Genomic DNA, 21696 nt, shown 5'->3' with positions numbered 1-21696 from the left:
AATAATCATCATCTGGCTGTACAGAAAAGGACTCGAGGTGGCGTTTATATGTTATAAGGGACGGTTTTGTGCTGTAGAATCCCTCCGTACATTTGTAGGGAGAGAAAAAATAATTAAATTGGCCAGTCGCCTCTCATTAGCTGAATGTTATATATGTTATAGATGATTGTTTAAAGCTAGCGCTGTAGCTGCAGTTGAGAGAACAGGTGTTATAACTCAGCATTTTGTCTTGTGCTAACCTCTGAATCCAAAACCTGTTCGCTTATAAAGTAAAACCTTGTTGGTCTTCGGAAGCGATAAATAAGATTTTCCATATTGTGTGGATTTGTCCTTAATCAGAACTATGGTTTCTATCTTTTACACATCATCTAAAAACATAAACACCTGATCGAGATAATATAATCCTGCCAAAAACACGCCAGGCATATATGTCAAAGACTGACCGAAAACTGTCAGAATCATTGAAGCATAGCCCCAAACCTTGAGCTCAAATCTACATTTCTTTTAGTTATAGTAACCAATTCGCATGTCTTTGCTTTGTGAGTAATTGTTCAAATCTGTAATCCATCTACAAATTGCTATAGAATTCCTGATTTTAATGAATTGGAAAAAACCTTGTTTTTTATTTAGTAATAAAGCCTTGTTTTTATTTTTCTCTCTCTAAAGATGATCTTCCCTTTCCATTGGCCGTGCCCGTACATTCCCCTTTGCCCTCTGGCCCTGGCAGACGTGCTGAGTGCCCCATGCCCCTTCATTGTTGGGATTGATTCACGCTACTTTGATCTGTACGATCCCCCTCCGGATGTAAGCTGTGTTGACCTAGATACTAACACCATTTCTCAGTAAGTATTCCTTGATTAGAATTTGCTCCAGAAACAACAACAAAAAAAAAGATTTTATTTTGAATAATTTAACCCAAGGCTGGGAAGCTGCAGGAACGAGGCAGCCGTAGATGCTAGAGATGTGCTGCTGGAAGCTGGGATAGACATCTGTGCGGCTACGCCAATTTGGGGCTCTTAAATTATATGTGTGGCACAGGAAAACACGTCCCATTCCTGGTGGGATGGGGGGTTTAATATTTAAAAAACCTCCATCCGCTGTCCAGTCAGATGGATGGGGTTATGTGAAGAAAAGCAGATCATGTCGACATAGTCCACAATGTTTTTAATGCAATGCGCTACTTGTGTCCTGTTTACTCATTGCACAGTGCTGTGGAATATAGTGCCTCTTAATACACTGAAGATTAATAATACCTATCCCCTCTACCACCCCTCCTGTAAGTCCATAAGTAGGTCCAGTAGTGGGGTGAAGTCCATCCAAGCATCCTGTGGGTGTCAGGGGGGTGGGCAGTGAAACCTTTTAGGGGTCATCCTTGTCAAAAAATACTCTTTTGAGTCCATACCTTGAGTCCATAATCTATTAAAAAAACCAAAAAACCTCACAAATCGTAATTAGTTACTGCAGATAAATACTACGGCTTAGTACTGTTACAATCATATTGGTTTTTGTTGGATGCAGATTGCTTTGTTCATGCTGGCCGATGCTTTTGCTGAGTTCTCGTTCCCTTGTATTCTAGTACTGAGTGCCGGAGGAACGTAACATGGAAAATCCTGCCTAAAAAGGCCTGCAAAAACCTGCTGAACACACTGAGTAACTTGTATCAACGCCTCGCCGAGTGTAAGTGCACAAAACTTGTATCTCTGTGATCTACATATGAAACAAAAGCGGCTTAGGTTTCTGTGTCTTTTGATGAAGCCGTTTTAATGAGCTGGAACTTCCCCTTGCAGCGCAACAAAGACCAAGAGACGAAGCTCTGATGGAGCTGGCTATGAATGACTATGACTTTAACTACGGGAAGAAGCTCCATCAGCTGGATATGGAGATACAGGAAGCCTTTCTGTGTTTTATGGCCTCCATATTAAAAGGATACAGAACATATCTACGACCAATCACTCAGGCTCCTTCAGAGACAGCCACAGATGCCAGCTCGCTCTTTGAGTTGCAAGGTATCATTTCATCCAGTGCTCTTTGTACATGAATATATATATATATATATATATATATATATATATATATATATATATAGACACACACATATACATGCATATACCCAAGTAGCTGAATTGAGTATATCTCCATACTTTTCCATTTTGGGAAAACAAGTATAGTTTAATGGTTGAGCCTTGCAGTCCCCGTTTTTGCCAATTGCAGTTGTACAGATTACATAAAAATGATTTATAGCGTTGCTGCCCCAACCTTTTTTTTCAATATGCTGATATTTGCAAATACCAATACTTCAACAGGGAATAAGTAAATGTGATGTTCAGCAGCGTGTTTGGCAGCATTTGGTACGGTAGGTGAAACGGCGCCATAATTGCCATAATTCTGTCTGGCGGTAAAGTGCGTTGATAGTGTATGTTTCCCTGTATAGGTAACATTCCCTAATAAACTCCATGCTGTGCAGAGGTTAACTTTGTCCACCATAAAAAATGTGCTCCCGCTGGTGGGTTGAGTGATGGTGAGAGTTCATAGATGCATTGTAATGTGAAATTAAATTATTATGCTGTAACACTTGTAATTATGTATTTCTAAAGGATTCTTAAAAAGCCGCGACCGTTCAAATCACAAGTTCTACAATATGATGACCAAGACTCAAATGTTCATCCGGTTCATCGAGGAGTGTTCATTTGTCAGCGATAAGGATGCCAGTCTGGCCTTTTTTGACGACTGTGTTGAGAAAGTAAGTGTTGTTGGTTTCCATAGAATGAGTTGCTTTCTCTGTAGCATCTTGCTGATAATCAGGATTTAGTTGTTTTATGGAGACCCTCATACGTCTGGACATATGCTGTACACTGAGCCTCTAGCATGTGGCACTGGATGTGTACTGGCTCTAGAAGCTGTGTGCTGGCTCTAGAACCTTTGTACTGGCTCTAGAAGCTGTGTGCCGGCTCTAGAAGCTGCTCATGCATTTACCTTTCTGCAAGCGATGTCAGAAAGTAATTGACATCTTTCTTACCTTTATGTCAAACAGATGCATGGCGTGTTAAGTCTGCTGCTTAGATATGTATGCTTACTGAACTCCACTTACTGTGCAAAAGCTTCACCTCCTATCTGTTTACGTTGTACGCGCTCCGGTAGTTGTACGTATCTTGCCTGCGCGTGACGGTCCGTTACGTTGTGTTGTCTTTGTGCCGTACAAGACCAGCATTGTTTATGTGCTGTAACAGTGGGCCACCTTCTGACACTTGTCGCTCTGCTCTCATTAACAAGCTGTTCTCAGAACGGAATTGTACAGACAAAAGTATCAAGGTAAGTGTTTTGAGATCCAGTTTTTGACGACTAATAACACAGCCGCGAATGTATTCCAATATACTGTAAGCATCGTGGCCTCTTTGTGTATCTGTGATCCGTGCAGGGTGCTTCTCGTATCTGCATGTGAGTGCTAGAACGTGACAATTGAGAATAGAAGTGCCGTTGTGTAGAGCTCCGGGTGAGATGTTCTCTCTTCCCGGACACCCGCGCTCTAATCCGTAGCATTGGCTTCTATGCAAAGTGGGTCACCTTCTGTCTGTTTAGCAGGAATTAATGCAGCTTACATTATATGAAGCTTTGAAGAAATGGAAAGCTAAAGGCGATATTTTTTTGCTTGCAATGCAAATCATTTACAGTTATGCCATATTCGGTAAATAAACCGTATATACGGTTTTTTGGCTTCAGTGGCATTTATAAAGAGTATAGGATAACGGCAGAGTCTTCTGATGAACGGGATAACAACTTTTGTCAGAAACTGCTCTTTTTTAGCAATGTAGTAATTTATTTGATGCAGCAATGTTGACGTTTTTACTTTGCCTGTCACAGCTTTGGATTGTGTTTTTTCGGGTTTATTCATTAAAACGAGAGATTGCAGTTCATTTCTGATGAGTTAAACGTTTCTCTGTGCATTATGATGGGCGATGCTCATTTCTTGTAAGAAGGGCTGAGTTGCTTCTTTCGTAATGCATCATTTTTATCATGGAGGTGGCTTTTAAGAATGTCACCTGTTGCGATATGGAATATAGATTGCCAGCGTGGCCCTCCTTACATTAACAAGTGCTCACTAGGTTTAACCCTTTATAATGGATAGCCAATCTGGTAAATTGAGACGTATTATTATACCTCCACTTTACTCAGCGATCCATTGCCTGTGTGTCATTTGCCTTGCTCTGTTATCTAGGAGCCTCTACAAAAGGGTTAATTTCCTAATAATGATTTTGAATACATTTCTATAATGATTTTGGGTTACTGCATGTGCCAGATACTTTCATAAAAGTTTAAATCATGATACCAGTCAACTATATATAGTATTGTATTTCACTACAAAACCACAAAAGTGGCTGAAATCTGCTATTATGAGTCCCAGAGGGAGGGTAGTTGGGCTGTAACCAGTCGTCTTGTTATATCTGCATTATATCTGCAGCCTTGGATTTTTTTTGTTCAACCCATTGAAGGCTTTAATCTATTCTTTACTTTTACTTTTTGTCATCAGGTAGACTTGGAAAGGCCAGGAGAGATGCGCCTCATTGAACTGGATGAGTCCCACAGAAGTGAACACACCGTTTTTATCACACCGCCCGAGATCCCTCATTTACCAAACGGAGAGGAACACCCCCTGAAGTACAGGTACGGTTTTCCAGGTACAGGTACGGCGTTGCATTGAAGGTTTGATGGTTCGCTGTGCAAGCAAAGGGGTTTTTGCGTTCTTCTGATAGGTGAATAGGTGCTTGAAATTTGTGCAGGGTTAATAAAGAGATGAGAAGAAGGGATTACCCACCCGTAGGTGAACTATAACTCTCTGGAGGCCATAGATGCCTGGCGTACATTTAATATCTCGGTTTTGGTAGCTTTACGTTGTTTTTGGATACGTGATGTAGCCAGATGCATTATTATAATTGGCAGGTGGCAGCACCTTCCTACTGGCTAAGAAAAAAATATCAGCCAGGGAAATCTATAGATCACCTCCGTTTTTTCCCCCGGGGATGTTGTTAATCATTAATCTGATTTTAGGTTCTAGTTTTAGATGGAATATGAAAAACTGCTGGCATAACTCTCACCTTTTCTAATGCAGTAATTGTTATCTGAGACGTTTAGAAGCCGGATGCTATTGCTGTCGGGTGCTTGTAATTTGTGTGCAGGGACTGTAACTAATCACTTTTAGTGTTTATACCCCAACTATTCACTTTTGCCCAGCATAGCTTTTTACTGTTAGCATTTAATATTTAAATATTCATATTTCTGCCCTTTTCTTATATTCTGATATTTGTTCTTTTATTCATTGTCGGATGCTATTTCATTGCATATCGGTGCCTGTTTGTAGCTGATACATTAACAAGGAGAAATACACTTATTATACAATGTTTATTTCTTTCATTCTTCCAGAAAACCTTGCTAGACTGCTTTCCTAACTAGAAACTAGTTTCTAAAGCAGTCGACTTTCATCAAATTGTAAATGACAATGGTAATATGACTGGATGTGTAACTGTTTATGCTTTCACCTTGTGTCTTCTTTCCTTGGTATTATATTCAACGGATTTAACTTTAGGTACTTTACTTAAAAGTCAAAAACATTGATATTTACTACCCCCGTGCCCCCCCAACCAAAAAAAACTTAGATGACATCATTTTAGCTGTATCCATTTTAATTGAGACAGTGATTTCTTTTTAAAATTAAGTTAAAAAAAGCATTCCTGCAGTATGTGTCGCTAGGGGCATATTTAAATAAAAAAACTGCCTTTGCTTATGTATCTGTTCCTTTTATTCAGCTACAACGGGTTCCCTGTCCTTATCTTGGATCTGTTTGACACTCTGGATGGACTCTTGAAAACACAGAAACTATGCTCTAAGAACATTGCTCCCTCCAGCCCATCACCAATGTTCAGAAGGACCAAACAGGTGCTTTATATAGTAATGAGTAATCGGTCATTAAATGTACATATTATTAGGAAAATGCATGTATTCTAGGCGGGTATCCACAACAAAGGTGACAGGGGTCCACGAAACCAAACCATAGAAAGACCACTGCCTTCTGGGTGGTCTTCCATTGTTTATTTTGGTAGCCTGCTGAAATAAATGACTGTTATAATTCCCTGTTTGTAGGAAATCCGTTCTGCCCATAAAATAGCCAAGCAGTACTCGTCCATTCCACAGATGTGGTCCAGATGTCTGTTAAGGCACTGCTATGGCCTCTGGTTTATCTGCCTCCCTGCGTACGTGAAAGTGTGCCATTCGAAAGTGCGAGCTCTGCGGGCCGCATACGATGTGCTGCGCAAGATGCACGTCAAGAAAATCGACTCTCCCGACGAGGTTAGTCAGAAAACCCCAGTGCTTCACAAAGGTTGTTTTGCGTTATAGCTCCATGAATTCAGGTCTAAAGGTATGATTTTCCATTGTAGGTTTGCTATCGGGTCCTGATGCAGCTATGTGGCCAGTATGGGCAGCCTGTTCTTGCCGTGAAAGTGCTGTTTGAAATGAAGAAGGCTGGTGTACAGCCCAATGCTATCACTTATGGGTATTATAACAAGGTGAGCCATGGACATTATTCCAAAATATAGTTGTTATTGGCGTAAAACGTTTTGCCAACAAATCAGAACTAAATAATTTTTCCAATAATCCTGCGTAGGAGTATTTAACAGATTAAATATAGCTTGTTGATCAAAGCCATCCTCACCCTTTGTTTCTGTAACTCAACATTGTCAAGTAATGCAGTGCTTGTTTTGTCCTGCTTACCTATTGCACAGCCCTTTTTTATTATGATGACGCTATAAGTCAGTAAATAATATAAATTCATACTTATTAGAAACACACCCTGTGCGTATGATATGGGAGCAGCCATTTCGTAACTTGGTGTTTTGGGGATTTTTTTTAATTATTTGATCCACTTTAATGTTTTTCTCGATTCGGTGTAAGGTGATTGTGTTATGGAAAAGAACAATAGTTGGAAAGATGCAGATCTTCAGAGTTTTCATGTATTTATCTTGTAAACAATGATGTGTATTAACCAACTCTAGCTCTATGAATACAATACACTAATAGTAAATGTAATACTTGTTTGAGGCAGATGTGTTATTACATCGCGTTGTCTATTTCTTCCCGTACAGGCTGTCCTGGAAAGCGTGTGGCCCTCGGGGAATCGAGGGGGCTACTTCTTGTGGATAAAGGTCAGGAATGTCCTGCTAGGAGTAGCCCAGTTCAAAAGAGCTTTGAAGAAGCAACAAGCCTCTGTTCCACTAGCTACTCCCTCGGGTAATGACAAACACATGATCCAGGGCTGCCCTCTGTGTTCGCTCTGCCTGCATGCGGCCAGGATATGTAGCTTTCTCCAGAATATTTTGAGTAGACCGTTTTTTTGTATTTAGGACGTTGTGTGCCATTTACAACGAATTAACAAAATTGTCCTACTTTTTAGGAAATCCGTGACATAGATTTTCTACAACAAGGTTTTCTAACCATTACTTTATTGAGAGCTACTTATGATTTATGTATATATATATTTTTAAAAATCCCATTATAGGGATAAGGGGCATATTCATGCTTATCATCCATTTATTAGTTTAATATTTTCTTTGCGAGGACTATTTGTAAAGATAGATGCAGGCCATAAGTGTGAAAGCCCCTTTAGCACAGGTGGATGAAGTATTTCATGCTGTCAGAGGCACCTATGTTCTACAACCACTGTATACAATGTACCAAAGTTACTTAGAGTGGGATTTATCGGAATATCGGAAAAACAAGGTTTACATTTAACAAATAAGCATGTCTAGGACACAATTTCCCTGAGTTGGGTAACTATAGAAGAAAAAAACCATTGAACACTTATTAATGAACATATTGGTGCATGTTTTTGTCACAGATGGCAGCGACTTGGATGCGGTCAGTCATGGCAGTATGGATAGCTCCATTGATATGAACCCCACGGAGCAGGCACCCTTCAACACAGATGTAACCAGCACCGACTTCCCCGATGACAGATCCAGTACAGGTTTGTATATGGATGAGAACTAGCGGTGAATGTAACGTAAGCTCTTTCTCACAGATGTCTCACTGACCAGTTACCCTTGCTTTTCCTCAGGTGGGCAGTCTGATCTTGGCTACAGCTCCTTGTCTAAAGAAGAGGTGAGGAGAGGAACCGAAAGTGACATACAGGAGGAAAAGGAAGACTCTAGGGAGAGCGACTCCAGCTCATGTATGTGCATGGTTAAAGAGAATTAGTTGTTTGTATAATATATATATATTGTGTTTATATATTCACACTTGATAACCATGTTTTTTTTTTTTTTTGCTCAGTATCTGGATCAGAGAGTTCTAAGGGCAGCAGGGACTGTCTCCCCCAGCTTGCCAGTCACAACCGAAAGACTGACGAGTCCTCATCTAGTATAGTGCGGAAAGAAGGCAGAGCCAGTAGCTTATCTAACACGGTCACTGACGGTGAGTTCACAAACACAGATCACTATTAAGTGCATCACTTATTTTGTATTGGCTATGCTTCAAAAAAAAAGAAAACCAAAGCTACTTTAAAATGCTAATCGTTAGATTTTAATTTTGTTAATTGATATCAAAGTGATTTGTTTTGCCCAAAATGTAATAAAATTGTGCCTAGTTTTATAAAGTAGCACTTCATATAATTATTTTTTACTTATGAAATCTGTGGACAAATCCCCAAATTTACTTAGTTGCACCTTGTGTAAATCTGTATATTACCGTATTTGCTCGATTATAAGACGACCCTGATTATAAGACGACCCCCCCCAAATCTGAATATTAATTTAGGAAAAAAAGAAAAAGCCTGAATATAAGACGACCCTATAGGAAAAAAGTTTTACCGGTAAATGTTAATTCATCTAAACTATTTTTTTTTTAAATAAAAGCTATGATTGAGAAAAATATTTTGGTTTTATTTCCTTCTATTTTCCAACCTGCCCCCTCAGTTATGCACATCTGCCCCAGAAATGCCTTATACCCCCTATATGCCACTGTGCCCCATGATATGCCTTTTAACCCTCTAAATGCCACTGTGCCCCATGATATGCCTTTTAACCCTATATGCCACTCTGCCTCCAGAAATGCCTTATACCCCTATATGCCACTCTGGCATTTAGAGGGTTAAAAGGCATATTATGGGGAAGAGTGGCATATAGGGAGTTTTAAGGCATTCAGGAGACAGACTGGCGTAAAAGGCATTTCACAGAGCACTCTGCCTGCAGAAATGCCTTATGTCCCCCATTTAACACTCCCCCGCTCCCCCAAACTTACTGGTGCTTCTGACTTCCCTGTCATGTAGCCAGGGCAGCGTGTAGATCCCACGCACTTACGCTGCAGCCGGAAGGAGGCGTGGCTAGCTGCTAAGCGAATCGCGTAGACATTTACACGCTGCCCCAGCTACACACCGGGGACTCAGAAGTACCGGTAAGTGGGGCGGGGGGGGGGGGACAGGAGGATCCAGGTCCCCTGCAGCTGCGGGGGATCTGGATCTTAGTCGTCTCATAGTCAGACCTATTTGAGGTCTGATTATAAGACGACACCGATTATAAGACGAGGGGTATTTTTCAGAGCATTTGCTCTGAAAAAAACCTCATCTTACAATCGAGCAAATACGGTAAATTATATGTTATCATTTAGTATTATTTGCATGGAATTTGAAGGCTGTTATTTTTGTGACTATTCTAGGACACTGTGCTGTGTGTAGTTAGAACAAAATCACACGTAATGTGCTCAATTGGCATGGTTTCCTTTTTAGAAAGTTCCGCTGGTCTCCTGTTTGCGTCAGCCTTTGGTGACGCCAATGAAAATGAGCTGTTCCAAAGCTGGAGTTTACGAAAGAGACACAAGAGTGCCATGGAACCAGGTTTAAAAGATCCATTGGGGTGGGAGAACAGGAACAGACACTACAGCGGGGGAACGCTTTCAGGATTAATGATCAATGGCTCTGTTCAGGAATCAAACACTAAAGACATGGTGGAGAAACTTGGGGCTGATGCAAAAATCATCAGTGGGGTTTTCCAAAAAGGTATCGCACGACCCAAGACCCTAGATATCAGAAAGATCACCAGTGGGATGCCTGGTTCTGGAGAGGAGAAGGATTGGAGTGATGATGACTCTCCTTCAGGGGGTCTGGGTTTTCCAGATAAAGCAGACTCCCCTGTGATTTTTGACCTTGAAGATCTAGACAATGATGTTGATGAAATAAAAACGGCTAAAAATAACAGCCTAAAGGAAAAAGTAAGGGAAAGGACAATCAGTACATGCTCTTCTTCCTCTATGTTTTCGGCTAAGTATGTAGAAAAAACAGATGTGAAGGCTGGCTTTGACCCTTTGTCACTCCTGGCAGCAGAGAACGAACAAGTAGAAAAAGAAGACGAAGAGGAGGAGGAGGAAGATAGAAGCTTACTAACACCATCCGCTAGACGAGACCTTGCTGAAGAAATAGAAATGTACATGAACAACATGAGCAGCCCTTTGAGCAGCCGAGCTCCAAGCATGGAGCTACAAAGGACCACTTCTGACCAATACAAAAGTTCAAAAGCTATACCCCTTTGCAGGCGACCCAGCCTTCCACTAAGCTCCCCACAAGCCCCTAGGCTAACAAAATCAAAGACTTACCACGTGAAACGTGAAGAGAGACAACGAGGCAGACTATGGTCCTCCCCTGCCTTCCCTACAAGCAGTCCACAAAAGGAGCAGCTCACCGAGTCTGCACTCGCCCTGATGTCCCCAACGGCTTTTAACTTGGATACTCTCCTCACCCCTAAATTTGATGTGCTGAAGAGCAGCATGTTCTCTGCTGGCAAAGGTGTGGCTGAAAAGGCCAGTAAATGGTATTCCAAGATTGCAAACTATGCTGGGCCCGTAAAGGTAAGCATTTCACAGATCCATGAAGGGGTTAATCCTACTAAGGGATCAACTGAAGCAAACGTTGTGTGTGTTATTGGTGGCCTAGCCTTCTAGCAGGTAGAACTGAGGCTGTATTGGCAAGCATCTGTGTTAGATATATATATGCTAAGGGGCCAAAATGCTAAAGGGGTAGAGTGAAACGACTACAGATTTTCACAAATAAACCCTCCAGTGCTATTGAATGACTTGTAAGCAAAAATGTATAAATTATAGGTAATATTGAAGCACGCTTATCCTACAAGAAGGGTCCTGGTTATTCATGCTTAGTGTATAGTTAAATCTGTTTGCCTTCTTGACTCTCTCCATTTAAACTATGCATTATGCAGGGTCAATGTCAACCCTTATTGTAACAGAAATGATCCATGCTTGGACCTGCATTATGAACTGCATTATCTGTCCCAGAAGTGCAGGTTTTTTCGCGGTATTCTGTGTTTGCTTCAGTCCCTTGATCTGCAGTAAGACCGGAAACTCCCAAAATAAATGATGTACTTTCATATTTAATTGAGGGCACTATAAGTTCAAGTTAATGAATTAATAATGAACTAATAATATAAAAATCCAGCGTAAAGTACTTCTGTCATAGGAGCAGAATCCTGACCAGGCAAGCCTGTCCTCTGGTGGAGCTGTGGATGTTGATTGCGGTTCTTTAAATGAGGAAGACTTTGAAGGCATTGCCTCCCCACGTGAGTGTGATCTCACCAACCCTGGCTCAAACACAATGGGGATGAGCAGAAGTAGCCTGGAGAGTAACACTCAAGAGGGCACCTCCAGGATTCTCTGCCACACTGGTAAGGCTGGCACCCTGGGTACTGTAAATGTGGTAACATGCCCTGGTTCGTGATGGTCATAATTCACATTTCAGAATATATTCCATAGCTTCTCCTCAAAGAGTATCTCTGAACTACAAGCCTGAGCTTCTTTCATCTAGCAATTCCAGTGGTACCAATGTCTTCCAGAACTATGCTATGGAGGTATGTTAGTTGTACATCTCTGTCCTTGTACAGCATTTTCAGTACCATATTCTATAATAAGAAGAGCATCCTGATTTCTAGGTACTAATCTCCAGCTGTTCGCGGTGTTTGTCATGTGACTGCCTTGTACACGACGAAGAGATTATGGCAGGCTGGACAGCAGATGACTCCAACCTCAACACTATCTGTCCTTTCTGTGGAAGTCCCTTTTTACCATTCCTGAACATTGAAATCCGAGACATGCGTCGTCCTGGAAGGCAAGTGCCTACAACAGAAAGTACACAGTAGGCACTGCTAAAGAGTCTAAGACATAGAAAATCCATACATGCACATAATATTTGCCTATCTCCTCTACGACAGGTACTTCCTAAAAGCCAGTCCATCTGCAGAGAGCATGCATCACCCGTCAGTATCCTCTTATAAAAGACCCGAGTCTGCCATTCTGACTCCAACTTTTTCTCAAGTTGCATCCAAAACAGAGGATATTAACATCTGCAGGTTAGTGTTGAGAATAGTGAAAATTATTGTATCTATATGTACTTCAAAATGAGCATCAGTCATTACACAAAGACAAAAATAGTCCCAACTATTAGAATTTACATTGTAACATGTATTCATTGAAATTTAAAAGGCATGCAAGTCCATAAACTAACCCTAATATCTTTTTACCCTGTTTAACTAAAAAATGTTGCTATTCTCACAGATAAATAAAGAAATATGAAAGGTTGAATTAAAGTTTATACTTGCTAACCTTGTCTTTGGTTACATAAATTCTCTGGTTTAATATGCTATTTTTTTTGTAGTAAGACCAAGCGAGATGGTTCCCGTGCCCACATCATAGACATCCCACTGGGCAAGAGGACAACAGATCCCACAGAATCATCATGTCCAAGTCTCCCTATCACCAGGAGCATCAGTACGTTAAGCCCAATGGACGAGAAGCTGTCTCACAAGCAAAGCCATGTTGTCTCAACTGGAAGCCTCCCAACTAACTTTCAAGCAGCCTCGGTTAGTACTTCAAGAGATACTATTGCTAACAGTCAGGTAGCCTGGCTGCACTTAACCTTTCCTTGGTGGTGTAGTGAGGAACCAGGGAGATTTGTAACTCCAGTGGGTCAGACCCCTGTTCTATTACCTTCTGACATTATGCACCTGACCTATAAAATCCCACTACTGCTACTAATATACATCATGAAATCATGAGAGGGATAAGTGAACCACAAAGTTCATTTACTAAATGGAGAGTTGGCAGTGGAGTTGAGGTTTAGCTCCCTCACTTCATTATTCATTGTGAAGGGCCAACAGATTTCTACAGTAAGAAGGGCTGCGCTGACCCTACGTAATGCATCATTCAATGCAGCAGAAGACTTCTCACTGATTTAATTCTACATTATCCAGAGCCAGTCAAGCTCTTCCTGCAGCAGAAGCTCACTAGGGATTACTTTTCTGTTTGTCTTCTATTTTGGGGAAATCAGGACTCTTTGGCTATGGAATGGAGGCTGTCACAACCTGAGCCTATCACAGTCCCTTACCTCAGCCCGCTTGTGGTCTGGAAGGAACTGGAGAGTTTATTAGAGAACGAAGGTGATCCATCCATCACGGTCCCTGGCTTTGTAGACCATCATCCCATTGTGTTCTGGAATCTGGTGTGGTACTTCAGAAGACTGGATCTTCCAAGCAACCTCCCAGGATTAATCTTGTCTTCAGAACATTGCAACAAAAATTCAAAGGTATTTTTTTTTATTCATACAAAATTCTAAACTTTCACCCAAGTACTTCTGATATGAACCATTTCAAACACAGTTAACCAAAAATTCAGTTACTTGCAACACTCTTCTCCTTTACCCTGAGGTCCAATCTTGTACATACTTCTTTCGTGCATTTAGTATTACATTCTGCTTGTATTAATGGTGAAGGTATTCCCACCAAACTACTGAATCGTGGTCTGAAACCAATGTGCCAGTATTTGTCTGCTGTTTCTCGTTTTAGATCCCTCGGAGCTGTATGTCTGAAGACAGTAAACATGTCCTGATCCAAGTCTTGTGGGACAATCTGAAACTGCACCAGGACCCACGCCAGCCTCTGTACATCTTGTGGAATACCAGAAGTAAGCTTTTTTTAATATTGTAAGACAGTGTTGGCTACTCAACCTTTTTTCTAGGTATTGATTAAAAATCTTTTCCCTTTCAGACCGAAACTGCACTGTTGTATTTGAGAGTGAGTTCAATGTGCTAGCTGGGTTGTTATTGTGTTTTTCTTGGGTTTTGCATGGCTTATTATATTATAGTGAGTGTTCTGTCTGTGGATTCTTACAGAGCATTTCAGTGCTATTGCAAAAAATTAAAACCGTAATTAAAATAATTTAAATATTTTCGCATGAAAAATTACAATCCAAGTACTCGACAACCATGGGTTTATTATGGGCAATCACAGAAACACTATGTGTATAGCAGAGATCTCCATACATATAACCGAGGACAATGTGCCAACAAAAGAAGTGTTTCCAAATCTCAAACTATTAATAGAAAAAAATATCGATTTTTCCTCATTGCTGAAAGTAAACTACGAAGAAGCGAATGAATTTTGAATTTTTGATAATGTTTATCGTAACTGCAGGTCACTGTCAGATACTCCCCAAGTAATAAATCATTATCCTGCAGCACCATGGCTAAGACACGTGTTCTTAATAGACTTATGCAGATCAATTATTGAGAGAAAACAAACTTTCTGGTGTGGACCTTGAATTTATTTTCAGTGCCACGGATTTTGTATTCTGTGTAATATCATTGAACTAATGTACTCGTAAAAACTGGTTTTGTTGTGAGGATGACTAAATAGCTCACTCATTTGACCAGATCTGCCCCTGCATGTGTTGGGTTGGCAGCCATGTGAGGTCAATCGAGGTGCCCACAGAGTTATGAAGGCAGTAAATATTGATTTAGGCAAGGGCATCAAATCAAAGAATTAAACAAAAAAGAAAGAAAAAAGCGCAGGAACGGAGTAATCTGATTTAGTCCTGCCTACATATATTTAAAGATAAGCCACTGAAAAGGTGCCGTGCAGCACAAGGTAGTGTTATTGGTAGCAGTTAAATTACTATAGGGCTGTTTTAATTTCTAGTTAAAAACTAGTCCAAATCTTCACTTTTTGATTTTTTTTTTTGCCAAACCTCCAGCCCTGGAGGAAAAATTAAGGGGGGGGGGGTGGCCCTGTAGCTGAGTATATCGCATTCATCTCCTTCAGGGCATTTAGCTGGAATGGGGTGGAAAAAGGAGCAAATTCATACATTTTCAAAATGGACGACACAAACATTGAAAGGGACCGTACATAATCGTACTCATTAAAGTGCATATGATGACTGGCGTGTCCCTTCAAAGCTAAATAGAGTAGGTGTCCCTTTGATGTTCGGTATTACTGTTGCTTCTTGTTACTTCTGCAATAGTATCTTTGTCATGAATATAAATCCATGAAATGCTCTGCATGTTGTAAATCCATGTTGTGCCCCCCACCTGGTGTTATTTTCCTGATACTCTTGTGCATCTCTGTTAGAGTTGCTTTATTCTCACCGTTTCTCTAAACTGCTTGGTCATTTAATTTATATCTCAGTGGCTACCAAAATGCTACAGCTTGATTTTTTTCCCTTGGAATGTTCAGTTTTGTATACTTTTATCCACTGATTATTCTCAATCAATTCCCAGAACACAAACACGCTGTTCTCTTTGTGACAGAATGCTGTGCATGATACCAGGCAGCTAGTGTGGTTAATAAGTAGAGATCCTGGCTCATAGCCATGTTGAGTGTGGCCACATTTTCTTGTCCCCATACAAAGAACGTCCTCACATTTCACATTTATCCACAAGTACCCCAATTTATAGATCTTTGGTTATCTGTTACTGAGCAAGCCCAACACCGGCTCAAAGATCTTTATCATCTTGCTTAGCGTTTTGTCTTTGTGAGCGTCCATATGGTTATGGTCAAGTCCATGTGCAAGTTTTGATGAACTGGCTTGGCTTTTGCCAGGTCACCTCTGTCAGGCAGAGCAAATAGCATCATTCTTAAAACATTTATTACCCAATACCTCTGGCGTTGGAGGCAGCCACTGAAGTGTGCTTTGACTTTGTCAGATAAGACTATTCAACAATTCATAACTTGAGCCTTTGTTGTGTACCTGCTAGGACTTAACACTCTAGTAATAAATAGCCGTGTTCATATCAGTGTGACTTATACTCTTTGTATTCTGCTTGTAGCCACGGAGCATCCTCTCGCTATTACACAGCAAAATAAAGAGGAAGAGTCGTATACCCAGGAATTCCTCCAAGGCTTAGTAAAGAGCATTAAGAACAACAATGTCTACGGCCCCATGAGCCAATTGCTGGAGTCCACACAACAGTTCCCAAACCACACACGGCAGAGGTAAGTCTAGGCTCAGTATGAACATTAAATTAATGACTCCGGTGCTTCAGTGCACTAAAGTATGCTTCTACCCTTGAGCCTTTCCAGCAGCAGAGGTGGTGGTCTTCATGGAGATTCACAAATCTGTACTGCCACAAAACCCTTAAAAATTAAAGCTGTGACCCTAAGGTCCCCAGGCTGGGAGACTGGTGTGGTGTGCGCAGCCTTATTTAGCAGATAAGAGGAGCGAAAGCTTATGATTTTTGGATCATAGTTAACATTTTTTCACCTGTTTATAGAATTCTATAAAAAAATCCAACCAACTCCGTATCCGTTGACAATATTTATTCCGTCAGGCACCATTAGCTCTTGAACTAAAGAAGCCCCTGAAGGTATTCGCCAATCTTTTCAGAGTTACCCCAAGAAGTGACTATAGGTTGGGAAACGGCGCTCTGATCTCTCATACATGCTAGAGCAAAAGCTGCAGAAGAAATAGAAGAGGTTTGTGACAGGCATTTATTTCTCATCCTTTTTTGCTCTTTTACAGGAGTTTGTACAGAGAGATTCTGTTCCTTTCTCTTGTTGCTTTGGGAAGAGAGAACATTGATATTGGTGAGTTTCTCTATAATGTTTTTGAACAATATCTCTGTGAAATGCCTTACTTGATCCATTGTACGTTTCAACCTATATCCCCCAGCTATTTTCCCCCATTAATCAAGGCTTTGTAATAATGACATCCCGGTCTCTACACAATGTCTCAGAATCTTGGGCAAGTACTTCTCTGACCTAAGTTGGGCATTCCTGATTAAGTACAAGCATTTTATATCTGTGTTTCTGTTTGATTATTCCTTTACCCCGTGTAAATCATCACAACCATGAATGTGGATGGTAATATGACATAGCTGCACTAAAAGAACCTTTACCTTCTTTCTCGCAGATGTGTTTGACCGGGAGTATAAAAGTGCTTACGATCGCCTCACCCCCGACCAGGTGAAGTGTACTCAGATCTGTGACCGGCCCCCAAGCACCGGCGTCATCGAATGCAGAAAAATGTTTGGCCAGCCTTTTCTCTAAACCATAAAGCGCGGCAGCGGTCTGCTACCATTTCAGTTTTAAAATGAAAATGGAGAGAACGGGTTTTGAGGCAAACCTGTCTTAATACAGAATGCGGAACAAGCAATAGGAAAGATTTAGTTCCTGTGATTTCTGGAAACTGGAGAAACGGGATATGCTTGGAAGAAAAAAACAATAAGTGAATGAAGAAAGAGATCTTTACATTTTCTTTCGTCCTGGACTTTCTAGCTTTGGACTATAATGTAAAGGTGGAGGAGCGTTCTTCGTCATTCCAAGTGTTGTAGTTTACACAGAATATTTATATTTAATGTTATAAAAGATTGGTGTATAAAGAAGTTTAAATAAGCCTAGTAAGTCATTAAGGTTTAATTTTATTTTTATTTACAAAAGATCTAGCGAGCAAAGAACAGTTCTATGGGCAATATTGGATCTGTGCCTCATGGGTGGGCACTGCTGTTTTTATTACTGTAATCATCTCTTAATTTATTACGTGTCCTGGTCGTCCTCTCCTTTTAGGAGAGGATCGGGTGTTTTCAGCGCTACAGACAAGGTGTTTTTGCTGTCATTCTTCATTCTAAGTAGTTCAGGATCAGCAAATATTGTGTTAACAGCATACCCTATATATGACTGTGGGTTCACATGACTAAGGATAAGGCTGTAAACCACCCTGAACTCCGGCTAGGTGAGAATTCTTGCTACACGGGTTAGACCTGCAGGATTTATGCCCCTCCGTTACTCTTACGTTACAATCCCAGCCGCTCTCCATGCGCCAGTCTGTTTTCCTAGTCCAGCCTTTCTTCTCTAAAGAACCAGTTCATTTGTGCAATTTATCGCTTTATGGTACGTAAACCTGTGACATTTAGTATCGCACTTAATATCTGCAATGAAATGACGGTACATTCCTAATCAGCCTTAACTGCTAAGAGCAGGGCTGTCCATGGGGAAAACTAGAAGGACAACAATGAATGCTATTAATATTGTCCTGATATATAGTGATATTTCACTGTAATGAGTAAGCCTTGATAGCCGAGGTGTAAGTTAGGCAGCACCTTAACCACTTTACTACCTGATCTGCTGTAGTACCTTCAGTATATCAGTCCAAACACCTCTACATACATCCAGCACCTATGAAGTTAGCTTGTACCATATTTATAGAGAGCACAGGGAGTCTCTCCCGTTCCTTAATCATATAGAAGTACTAGGATCTATTACACAGCCTATTCATTTATGCTGCAGGCAGATGAGTCTAGCAGAATGAGTTTAGATGATAATTCCATATAGAGATCACATCTCTCCATACTGTTTTACAGCTTGTTCTTGTCTAAATTGTAGGTGGCCGATATCCACAACTCACATTTAGAAAGCCATTAATGTTGCACTTTACATTCTTACGAGTGAAGCTGCGGAGTAGTGTTGTAAAGTCCGGGATCTGTGTGTATCGTTGTTATGGAGTAAGTCTGTCTGTACGGTATGTCCTCTGTGCTGGGCCATGGAAAGACACGCAGGCATTAGTAGAACACATCTTCTCGCACTCACTCAATACACTGCAAGGTAAACCAACGTTTCCCGCTTTACTGAAATGATTCCAAAGAAAGGCTTGTAGCCCACCTGAAAAACATTCCTATTTCTGCACTACCATAGTACCGTCCCGTACTGTATATTGTGTAGATTTGTACCATTTCTAAAATAAAGTACTGACAAGAGATGGATTTATGCTAGAGTTTAACTTTTATTTGTTTTCCCTTTGGACACAAGTAAACTGCAAATTTTTTTTCTCCATATTCATATTGTGATTATTAAGAAAACCGGATTTTCACTTTGTCTCCTGATAGGCCTGCAGTATCTTATGGGTAGCCAAGGTTGTACACGTTGTAAGCTAGACCGCCATGATTGGATTCTGCATATGCTCTGCTGTGCCAGAGAACAGAACTTGGTAAACATGCAGCTTACAGACTACACCCCAGATCTCTTATTAGTTGGATGGATGTGATCTTCTTTGTTTTCTATTACTTTTTTTAATAACATTTTTGTCATGGACAACACCTGTTTTGTCTTGTATTATTTACATTTTGCTGAGTTAGACTTCCTAGCTGTAAGCCATAATGTAATATTTGATAATAGTCCCTTGTTCAGCAATATAAAATCTTGGGATGTTGTAGATGACTGAGTATGTTTAGTAACTGCTAGCAGTATCCTTCCCATGACTGTTCAACACTCTCCAGTATTCAGTGCTTTACTTTCATTTCAGGTAAGACTGATCTCAGGAGCTGAATTCCATGCAGTCTTCACAGATTGCTGCTACCAAAAATTTTCATTAAATTGAAAGCAGAGTCAGCTAACGTTACCCCCTTTCCTCATTATCATTACTATTGAAGTCCCTCAGCTAACCCATCATCGGTATACTCTTTCCCTTGTTACACCCACTAGCTATTTGGCAGTTATAGCACGTTCTCTCCTTGGGAGGACGGAAACAACATCTAAATACCCCTAAATCTTCCCTTACTCCTAAATATTGTTTCTGTCCTGAGCCATAAGCTCTTTTTCCCTCCAGTACATCCTTGGGAGGGCTCACTGCTTGTTCCAGGCCAGCCGCACGTGGCCTCCAGATGTCTTTGTTAGTTTGGTTATTCCTGTATAGGCCTCATGGTGTTCAGCATCAACAGCAAGGTCACTCACGTCTTCCCTTTGTCTCTAGGACACCCGGCAGCTCTGTTTACACCCCTCCGACTTATATCCAGAAATATATCAAGAAAATAAGGGGAGGCTGGGCCCTAGTGATTATAATCACTCTGGATTGGCCTAGAATACATTGGCACTCTGATTTGGAGAGGGTATCAGTTGACGAGCTGCTCAGACCAAACCTTCCCCCATCAGGGTCAGTCTTGCATCCCAATCTGAGTTACTTGAATGGATGTTAAAGAGAGATTGCTGGCGTGTGGTTTGTCTCCTGAGGTGGTGAATTCATTTCTTCAAAGTCCACCCGCTAGTCACATTGATAAAGTAACCCAAGATCTGGAAGATCTTTTCTATTTGGTAAAGGAAACTTGCCTTCTACACTGTCTGGCTGATCATCCATGGGGTCTTCCAGCCTGTTCATCTCACTTTTAGGGTTCAGAAGAGACTTCAAGGTTCCCAGAACTAGCGTTAGTCGCTGGATTGTTCTGCTATAAAAGAAAGTTATGTGTCAGTAGGTCTCTAACCTCCCCTTTGTCTTAAGGCTCACTCTACCTGCTCCATGTCTATTTCTTGGTCAGCAGACCTTCTACTTACTATGACCTGTAAAGCTGCAATCTGCAAGTGTTGTCAACTTTTGTGCTCTGAAGATTCTACGTTTGTGCACAGACTTCTTCAGACTGTTTCATTTGTCCCAAATTATTTTGTATATCTCTCCAAATGGGCTCCTGGAAATAGAAAGAGAAGTGGAGAATTCCTTAAATTGGATACTACAAAGGCGGCAGATCATAGCAGGTGGCAGCGCACAACTTTTAACCGGAACCACTGGCTGTAAAGTGTGCAGGGTCGATTTTTACTCCTAGTCTTTCCCTGGCTATAAACACACATATGTAATGGAAAGCAGCAAAGCCGTCATCTAGGATTTGATGATCCCAGCTTGAACACAGGCATCTCAATCAAAAAAGACTGAACTTTTTTGAGCAATCGAGAATATTGCTTGTCTTGGGCAAGGTAAACACTCCTAAAATATAGCTTCTTGACTACAGTCTACTAATAGTTTCTCCTTACATGAGCGTGCCATCCCTAAGTTTGTTGCTGTTGCTTTTGAATCAATATTTTTTTTTCACTTTAGTAAACATACCAGTGCTAGAGATTTTGCGGGTGCTTTACAAATAAAAATATGATAAATCAAAAATGTTTTGCTGTTAATATTGTATAGACTTTGGGCCTATGCAAGGCTAATCTGAAATATCTGCATAGTGCTGTAACTCCTATAATCATAACAATGTAAAACGCTGACACAGCAATAAAAGTGTATCCGACAGGAACAGTAAGCTGTCAAGTCAGTAGTTTGATCTCAACCCATTTTAATGCTCCTTTGGTGACATTTAAAGAAGATTCTTTTCTAAATTAGGCAGGCAGCATTGCTAGCACGGTCACCTAAAGTATTAATTATAGCATCCCCTCATCGTGATCTTTGAATGTAGAGGAAGCAATTTCTCTTTGCACGCTGTACTTCCTGAAGTATCTAACCTTGTAAAATGTGTTGTGCGAAGATATACAGCTTCCTATTGAAAACATCAAGTTCCCTAAAAATACTCAAGCATTTATTTATGTATTTGTAAATGTACAAAATGACCTTAGTAATAGCACACGCCTATAT

General features: G+C 40.7%; 1 protein-coding gene across 4 annotated transcripts in view; it reads left to right on the top strand.

The window, feature by feature from the left end:
• The window catches only part of DENND4A (DENN domain containing 4A), a 42896-nt gene extending 25186 nt beyond the window's left edge, over positions 1-17710 (top strand). For 2 of the 4 annotated variants that reach the window (XM_053462573.1, XM_053462574.1), the window contains exons 10-34: positions 667-842; positions 1577-1677; positions 1788-2006; positions 2595-2740; positions 3271-3309; positions 4526-4659; positions 5799-5928; positions 6133-6339; positions 6429-6557; positions 7134-7278; positions 7886-8014; positions 8105-8218; positions 8320-8460; positions 9770-10884; positions 11507-11711; positions 11800-11894; positions 11976-12151; positions 12255-12392; positions 12698-12902; positions 13370-13624; positions 13884-14001; positions 14085-14111; positions 16142-16307; positions 16834-16898; positions 17224-17710. In XM_053462573.1, the coding sequence (XP_053318548.1) occupies positions 667-842; positions 1577-1677; positions 1788-2006; positions 2595-2740; positions 3271-3309; positions 4526-4659; positions 5799-5928; positions 6133-6339; positions 6429-6557; positions 7134-7278; positions 7886-8014; positions 8105-8218; positions 8320-8460; positions 9770-10884; positions 11507-11711; positions 11800-11894; positions 11976-12151; positions 12255-12392; positions 12698-12902; positions 13370-13624; positions 13884-14001; positions 14085-14111; positions 16142-16307; positions 16834-16898; positions 17224-17360 (4512 nt within the window). In that variant the 3' untranslated portion in view covers positions 17361-17710. The remainder of the gene's footprint in view (positions 1-666; positions 843-1576; positions 1678-1787; positions 2007-2594; positions 2741-3270; positions 3310-4525; positions 4660-5798; positions 5929-6132; positions 6340-6428; positions 6558-7133; positions 7279-7885; positions 8015-8104; positions 8219-8319; positions 8461-9769; positions 10885-11506; positions 11712-11799; positions 11895-11975; positions 12152-12254; positions 12393-12697; positions 12903-13369; positions 13625-13883; positions 14002-14084; positions 14112-16141; positions 16308-16833; positions 16899-17223) is intronic. The other 2 variants (XM_053462575.1, XM_053462577.1) reach the window with 2 other exon arrangements.
• The last annotated feature ends 3986 nt before the right edge of the window (positions 17711-21696 follow it).

Source organism: Spea bombifrons, chromosome 4 (assembly GCF_027358695.1).
Source record: "Spea bombifrons isolate aSpeBom1 chromosome 4, aSpeBom1.2.pri, whole genome shotgun sequence".
Lineage (NCBI taxonomy): Eukaryota > Metazoa > Chordata > Amphibia > Anura > Pelobatidae > Spea > Spea bombifrons.
Note: the sequence above shows the minus strand (reverse complement) of the source record. Positions and strands in the feature narration are given on the sequence as shown.